Here is an 8,893-nt window from a genome sequence, read left to right on the forward strand (position 1 = left end):
CGACTACTGCAATGATTGTTACCTTCTTTGGATAGGCTAAGAACCTCCTGCCAGTGTGAAATGCCTCGAATGCAACCCTCCTCTCAACTGGTAGACGGTGGTGCCCGCACAGGACTGGGGGTGCTGTCTCGATGCCCATGTAGTCTAGGTCTTCAATGCTGGAGCAAGATGAACAAAGATAACCTAGTCAAATCCCCAATCCCCCAACAATCACAGAACAAACCCTAACCCTAACCCTAGCTCCAACCACTCACCTGGTACTGCATTCTGTCAGAGGAGGAGTAGACATACACAAGGCTGGACTAAGAGTCGCTGCTTTCGTCCTCGAAGACCAGGGCGCTGCGCGGTGGAGGAGAAACGTGCGGCAACCGGCGGCGGAGACAAAGGGAGACGAGGCAGAATGAGCGGGGGAGAGTGAGCGGGCGAGAGAGAGCGGCTCGGTCGGGTTCAGCCTAGTCAGCGAGCGGCAGGCCGATTCGGCCAGCGTTTCGCCTTACAGGCGGGCCCATCATGTCAGAATTACTGTCAATACGCGTTTATACGCACCTCTGACCGTATTGCACCACTTAGGCCCTGAGTTGGTACTGAATTGCAAAACTTTTGAGTAGTGGTACCAATCTGTAAGTAGGTGCTGAAGTGTGGTACTAACATGCAATTAACTCTTATTCTAGAGATTGTTAGAAAGTTAGGAGCTTCCTTTTGGTAGTAGAAACTTGCAATTCATCAAGTTATAAGCTTCTTTATGGTAGTAGAAAGTTGTAACTCATGAAGTTGGAGGTTGCGTTAAAAGTCGTTTTGTTCGGTTGGAAGCGGTGATGAACCAAGTTGAAAGTTGACGCTTTTGTTATTGGAAGTTGTGATTAAACAAGTTGCAAGTTGGTTTAGTGCCACCTGCTTGTTGCGATTGGAGATGTGATTAACCACGCTGTAGTGTATTTTATTTGTGTGCTTGAAAGTTCAAAATAACCTATCAAAAAATAAGGCACTCGGGCGACCTGACTCGTCACACAAGACCGCACTCGTCAGCAAGAAATCGAAATGTTGTGACGATTCTTACCCGATTTTTCTGTTAATTAACCGGTAAAAGTTTTACCTGGTAAAATTTTGACAAAGACAGATGTTTCCAGTTTTCACCCATCTGCCCAGTATGCTGATATTTTACTTTTCTTTGTGGGGTTTCCAGCACGCTGATCTGCGCAGCACATTCACACGAACAGCCTTGGCAGCGTCAGCGTACCGCCGCCGTCCGGTCCGGTCCGGTTGCTTGCTGTCGCGTACAAACAAAATATAACCATGCCAATCCCCGTGACTTCCCCTTCGATACAACGTTAGAAGCGCGTTTGGCAATATTTATTTTTTGCTTCTAAACAATTCGACAGGATTGGCTTCCAAGTAGTCGCGTTGATCCGCCATTAGTTTACTCAAAACTCGTGCTATAAACCATGCTGCAAACATCAATGGTTACCGTGCAGCTGCCACTCCACCAAGCCAATGGCTCAGCCTGAGGACAGGATCATCGCCGGCATCTTCGTCGGCATCGTGGCCTCCTTGCTCGTGTCCATCATCGTGTGCAGCCTCTGCCGGGGTCACCGCAACGGCGCGGCGGCGGCCGCCCGGGCGCGGCCGCTACCGGAGCGTGGTACAGTCACCGCTACTGTCCGCGTCGACCAGCGGCAGCTTCGCCAGGCCTGCGCCGCCGGTGCGACGGCCGGGCTCCCGGCGTTCACGTACAGCCTATCGGTGAAGCACAACATGACGGGCGTAGGGGAGGAGGCGGCGACGTGCTCGGTTTGCCTCGGCGCGCTGCAGCTAGGAGACACGGTGCGGCTGCTGCCGACGTGCCTGCACGTGTACCACGCGGAGTGCATCGACCCGTGGCTAGGCGCGCACTCGACGTGCCCGATCTGCCGCTCGGACACGGACCCGGCCACGGGCGTTGGCCGGCTACCACCTGCTTAGGCTTTTGTACCCCAGAAAAACAAAAACCTGCTTAGGCTTTTGCGTGGCCACGTTCATACGCTTGTACTCCATTTATATTTCTTTACCAAGAGAGTACTGCTTTAGAGGTTCGCACTGAATAGGAATAGTTGTAAAGAGACAAGTGTTGCATTCATTTATCTTGCTTCCTGCCCATTTGAAAATTAAGTAAACTTTAGTATAAATGGTTTATTTGTTTTTTAAAGCCGGGCAAAGATTGCCATTCTTATTGACTAAGAAGAAGAGTTGTCCGGTTAATTCGAGAAAAACAGGATGAAACCCTACACAACCCGCTGATCAGGCACACCAGATAAACCACCCACCTTTATGAATGAAACATCAATGAGGTTGCATCTTGGTGTCATCGTCATCGTCACGCCTCTCCCTGAGCAAGCGCATCCGACTTCCATGCACGCAACCACCACCAAAGTGCGGGCAGCAGAGGCGGAGCGGCCACATGAAGATCACTGACTCTTGAACAGCACACACGCCAGTCACTTTGTTCATTCGGTTTACGTGGCCCGGTTTATATGAGTTTTCAGTTTGTACGATATTAATAGTTTGGTGAATACGATATGAATTAAAATATGGTTCAGTTTTGTTATATCAAATAATTTTGGTATGGTTTCAGTATATACCATAATACCCAAAGTTGACGCGAACTTGAAAATGACATAATAATAATTTATGGATTTATGCCTAACAACACATACCTTTTTATACAAATAGTATATAACTATATATAAGTATATGTTATATATAATATACGTGCATGCATGGATTCAGGACTGAATCGTTATGAGCGTGCTTAGCATTTTTTAAGAGAAAAATGACTACATTACAGAAAAGATGGAGGTACTTAGTAGGGAATCTGGTTCCTGTACAAGACAATGGCCACTTGTATGGTAGTTTGTCTCAAGAAATATAAATAAAAAAATATTAGCGTGAACCGTTCAGTGTGTACCATAAAACCGAAATTAAAAATGGCATCAAAGTTTATACCATACATAAAACAGAAAACCACAAATACAGTAAAATTGGTTCAACTCAGTTTAATTTTTATATGGTTTTCGGTTCGATTTTAAAATGCACAGAGTTACACGCCAAGGACAAGACTACATTGGATCCAAGAGCAAGCGAGGAACGAATAGTCAGTTGGTGTTGATGTGAAGTTCACAAGAGGTATATACTACATAGCAGAACATCTTGCATCCCCAACAACGACGCCAGGAATTTTCTTGTTGACTGCCGGGTATATAGGCTAACAGCTAGTTGAGCTCTCAGGAGCAGGAGTTTGTAGTAAGTAGCAAGATTTCCTTGGGTGAGAAACCCATGAACAATCTGTATAAAACTACACTTGTGTCCCCAACAATACTAACAAGGGTGTCAACCTTGCTAGGCTTGCTAGTTGCACAAGACAGTTAAATGATAATGTGGTGGATAACTTCTTTTGCATTTTTGAAGTAAAACAAAAAGGAATAAAGGTGCATGTAAAAGTTGTTGGAAGGTAATTCTTATGCTAAAACTGGGACTAAATTTATAGTTTCGCCAAATATAATTCTCCAATACATAAAAGTGCCGCAAGTAACACAGTCATGTGAAAAGGTGCACAATGAAATATTTTTGACAAACATATGGATGTGTTAATTCTACGTAAGCAGTACGTCCAAATACTACATATGTAGATATTCTCTGCATCATATAGCTAAATAATCCATATGTAAAGTGAGATTCTCTCGGCACCATCTAGACATCAAGTGTAAGAATAAATAATTGCTTTAAGCAAGATGACATATTGTTATTTATGGGACTCAATTGAATCCTCTAATCAACCTTTACCCTTAGTGGCAACAATTAAATACAAGACTTTTCCAATTTCTTTCATTGCGGGTGCGGCCAAGATTCACAGGAATAGGAGGGACCAAGTGGCACTTGGTGCGTAGGGGTGCATTTGTGCCAAGAGTAGATTTAGGTTGTTGAACTCCATAAATGAACTAGGGGATACAATGATTGGGTGTAGGTGGAGTCCATGAATGTGGTAAGCTATGAAAAATGTTGTAGGAGCTTTAGGATCAAAGGGAATAAGTGTTGCTTCACAACATAATGATGACATCCCTTTGAATGAAAAATGAACATTTATTTGGATAAAGATCACGGGAAGATAGGATGGATGTTGCAATGCTTTGGCAAAAGCTTAGAGAAATTGGATCACTTGGGAGAGGAAAAGAGTAAAAAAATTGAGTTCTACTCCAAAAGAATCCTCAAATTTGAATATCAAAATGAAATCTCAGGAAAAAGATAAGTAAAAAAATTGGGGTGTTGCACGCGGGAGCGGCGGGGTTGGCGGTCCCGGACCCATTGAATCACCATCTCCACCTCCCGCCCGAACTCTTCGTCCGTCATGGCAACCTCGACAAGGAGGCGCGACTTCTGCTCCCCGTCGTCCTAGGAGGTGGGCTCCGGTTTCACCTTGGAGGGAGCGGTAAGACAGGACCGAAAAATGCAGTTGGCAGCGTCAAGAGCCGGATCCCCCCCCCCCCAATCTGGAGGGTGCACGAAGAACCACTTCGAGCCATCAGACTTTCCCATCACCACAGCCAGAGTTGGAGGTGTGCGAATTTGGGAAGATGAGGAAAGAGAATAGGATGTGGTGTGCTATTTTAGGATTTGCGTCCGCGGCCAGGCGGACTTAAATAGTCGGGGCGGACGGCGTAGTAGGCCTCTCAGTGTTGCACCAATGTGAATGTCGGGCAAGCGGCCGACTAGTAAGCCATCATGAATCCATGTTGAAATCTATCATGTCGTCTCGTTCAGTCACATCTGCTCTGACCGACATGAATGCATAGCAGAGAGAGGGGTTTCGTGTTTTCATAGGCCAAAGTGGCAGACGTCTGGAGGCTTGTAAACTTCTACTTTGTTTGATTCAGGTTGGTGGGATTTTGGATGTTCAAATCGGTCCGGACAATTTTAGTGACTGACCATTGGATGACTAAAAGATGTGTGAACTGTTTGATCTAGATATTTGTAGGCGATTCAGTGCACCTTGGAGTATCGTAAAAAGAGCAAAACCACACAAAAAAATGCTTTTGTATAGTTTTTGGCGAAAAAACTATCCCGATTAGATATCATAAATCGGGCTCAACCTTTTTTGGCAAACTACAAACTAGGGGCTCGTACTCCATATTCCCAGTACAAGGGGCAAATTTTTTGAAAGGAACATATGCTATTCCATTATGATGACTTGCTGGTTAAATTACCAGCTACAACGTTCGTTAAAATCTCAAGAAAATGGCCAAAGCAAATTTCATATCTGCCATTCCCTAAGTTACCTCCATGTGATGCACTATTATAGGAACTTGAACATAACATAAAGATTAACATTAGGAAACACAACTTTCATTTGAAATTTAATCTCCTGGAACAAGGCTCTGAGTGGCGCTAGATCGTACTCCTTGCTTGAGATCGGTTGCTTCTGTTGGGGAATGTTGCATGGAAAACAAAAAATTTCTACGCACACGCAAGATCTATCCATGGAGATGCATAGCTATGAGAGGAGGGAGCATCTACATACCCTTGTAGATCTTTAAGCGGAAGCGTTTATCATGCGGTTGATGTAGTCGTACTCTTTGCGATTCGATCATGATCCAACCGATCTAGTGCCGAACGGACTTCACCTCCGAGTTTAGCGCACGTGTCGACGACGTATTGTCCTTCTTGATCCAGCAAGCGAGAGAGGATAAGTAGATGGGATCACAACCAACACGACGGCGTGGTGGTGATGGTGATGGTGGAGCACCAACAGCACTTCGCGAAGCGTCGCCGGGACGAGGCAGTGGAACTACGGAGTAACAAGAGAGAGAGGGGCGCCAAGGGCTTGGTGTATACTCCTGGGACGCCCCCTCCCCTCTATATATAGGTGGACAGGCGTGGAAACAGCCCCTCCAAGCGAGCAGCTAAGGGGGAGAGGACTTGGACTCCAAGTCCAATCCTATTCCTACTAAGACTCCTTCCTTTTTTGCCTTCCCTAGCCACATGGGCTTTTGAGGACTTTGTGAGCCTAGCCCAATAAGGCCAGGGCGCCTCCCCGCAGCCCATGCTCGCCCTTGGGTCGTGGTGAAACCACTTGTGGACTTCCGAACCCCTTTGGAACCTTCTGGAAGCTTCCAGGTACAATACCGAAAAACTGCATCTTTTTCCGAAACCCAAAATATGACTTCCCATATGTAAACCTTTACCTATCGACCATTCCAAGACTCCTCGTGATGTAGGGGATCTCATCCGGGACTCCGAACAACATTCGGTTAGCACTCACAAATATCCCAATACTACTGTAGCATCAACGAACTTTAAGCGTGCGACCCTATGGGTTCGGGAATTATGTAGTCATGACCGAGACACCTCTTTGGTCAATAATTAATAGCGGAACCTAGATGCCCATATTGATTCCTACATATTCCATGAAGATCTTTTATCGGTTGAACCTTTATGACAACATACGTAATTCCCTTGTCTGTTGGTATATTACTTGTCCGAGATTCGATCGTCGGTATCTCTATACCTAGTTCAATCTCGTTAACCGCAAGTCTCTTTACTCGTTTCGTAATACATCATCTTGCAACTAACTCCTTAGTCACTTTGCTTGCAATCTTCTTGTTATGTGTATTACCGAGAGGGCCCAGAGATACCTCTCCGATACATGGAGTGACAAATCCCAATCTTGATTCACACCAACTTAACAGACACATTCAGAGATACCTGTAGAGCATCTTTATGATCACCCAGTTACGTTGTGACATTTGATAGCACACAAGGTATTCCTCTGGTATCAGGGAGTTGCATGATCTCATGGTTGAAGGAACATGTATTTGACATTAAGAAAGCAGTAGCAATAAGTTGAACGATCATATGCTATACTAACGGTTGGGTCTTGTCCACATCATTCTCCTAATGATGTGATCCCATTATCAAATGACAACTCATGTCTATGCTTAGGAAACCTTAACCATCTTTGATCAATGAGCTAGTCTAGTAGAGGCTCACTATGGACATGGTATTTGTTTATGTATCCACACATGTATTTAAGTTTCCGGTTAATACAATTCTAGCATGAATAATAAACCTATATGATGATTAAGGAAATATAATAATAAACCATTTTATTATTGCATCTAGGGCATATTTTCATCAGTCTCCCACTTGCACTAGAGTCAATAATCTAGTTCACATCGACATGTGATTGACACCCAAATAGTTCACTACAGTCAATAATCTAGTTCACATTGCCATGTGATTAACACCCAAAGAGATCACCAGAGTCAATAATCTAGTTCACATCGCCATGTTTTTAACACCCAAAGAGTTCTAAGGTGTGACCATGTTTTTCTTATGAGAGAGGTTTTTAGTCAACGGGTTTGCAACATTCAGATCCGTGTGTACTTTGCAAATATTTATGTCTAAAATGCTCTGCATAGAGCTACTCTAGCTAATTACTCCCACTTTCAATACGTATCCAGATTGAGACTCGGAGTCATCCAGATCGGTGTCAAAGCTTGCATCGACGTAACCCTTTACGATGAACTCTTTATCACCTTCATAATCGAGAAATATTTCCTTAGTCCTCTTAGGTTCCTAAGGATAATTTTGACCGCTATCTAGTGATCCACTCCTGGATTACTATTGTATCCCCTTGCCAGACTCATGGCAAGGCACACAACATGTTTGGTACACAACATGGTATACTTTATAGAACCTATGGCTGAGGCACGGGGAATGACTTTCATTCTCTCTCTATCTTCTGCCGAGGTCGGGCTTTGAGTCCTACTCAACTTCACACCTTGAATACAGGCAAGAACCCTTTCTTTGACTGATCCATTTTTAACTCCTTCAAAGCTTTGTCAAGGTATATGCTTTGTGAAAGTCCTATGAAGCGTCTTGATCTATCCCTATAGATCTTGATGCCCTAATATATAAGCATCTTCACTGAGGACTTTCATTGAAAAATTCTTATTCAAGTATCCTTTTATGATATCCAGAAATTCTATATCATTTCCAATCAGCAATATGTCATCCACATATAATATTGGAAATGCTACAGAGCTCCCACTCACTTTCTTGTAAATACAAGCTTCACCATAAGTCTGTATAAAACCAAAATGCTTTGATCACCTCATCAAAGCGTTTATTCCTACTCCAAGAAGCTTGCACCAGTTCATAGATGGATCGCTAGAGCTTGCACACTTTGTTAGTACATTAAGGTTTGACAGAAACTTCCAGTTGCATCATATACAACTCTTCCTTAAGAAACTCGTTAACGAATGCAGTTTTTGACATCCATTTGCCAGATTTCATAATCATAAAATGCAGCAACTGTTGGAGATATGCCCTAGAGGCAATCATGTGTGATGATATTCCCTATGTGTTTATGAATAAAGATAGTCCTTGGATGTAATGAATGGTACTTGTTGGCAAGTACATGACTTGTTTGTGAGATCTTGTGTTGTATGATACATCCTGAATTATCCCTAGTCGCTAGTGACGTGTGGGCACACGTCAGACTAGACTAGCATATGACACGGTGGATGGCTCGGTCTCACTAGCCATGGAGCATTGGATGCTAACCGGATAATATGGACTCGGAAGGATCTGGTCGGATTCGACATAGTCTAATCCGAGTCGAGATAAGGTTCGAGTTGGACAGACCCAACTATGAGACGCGGCGATATGTCATCTGTGAGTCTCCAGTACAACATACATTCTATGTCCCAAGACCTGAGCTAACGCATGTACTCGGGATGGTGACAAACTTCCTTTGTTCCGACCAAACGCTACTCCGTGACTGGGTAGTTACAAAGGTAGGTTTTGGGTTTGTCCAGTACCATGCTGCGAGACATGGTCGAGCAAGATGGGATTCCCCCCC

The 8,893-nt window shown here is 44.2% G+C and overlaps 1 protein-coding gene across 1 annotated transcript; it reads left to right on the top strand.

Moving 5' to 3' along the window:
• The first annotated feature begins 1,491 nt into the window (after nt 1–1,491).
• LOC119338981 (RING-H2 finger protein ATL39-like) lies at nt 1,492–1,959 on the top strand. Its single transcript, XM_037611176.1, has one exon. The coding sequence runs from the start codon at nt 1,492–1,494 to the stop codon at nt 1,957–1,959; it is 468 nt and encodes a 155-aa protein (XP_037467073.1).
• Nucleotides 1,960–8,893: the final 6,934 nt, after the last annotated feature.

The sequence above is a fragment of the Triticum dicoccoides genome, chromosome 7B, assembly GCF_002162155.2.
Source record: "Triticum dicoccoides isolate Atlit2015 ecotype Zavitan chromosome 7B, WEW_v2.0, whole genome shotgun sequence".
NCBI classification, from domain to species: Eukaryota; Viridiplantae; Streptophyta; class Magnoliopsida; order Poales; family Poaceae; genus Triticum; species Triticum dicoccoides.

Bases quoted from the DNA above. Each gene is read 5' to 3' on its own strand.
- LOC119338981 (XM_037611176.1), top strand. From the start codon at position 1,492: ATGGCTCAGCCTGAGGACAGGATCATCGCCGGCATCTTCGTCGGCATC.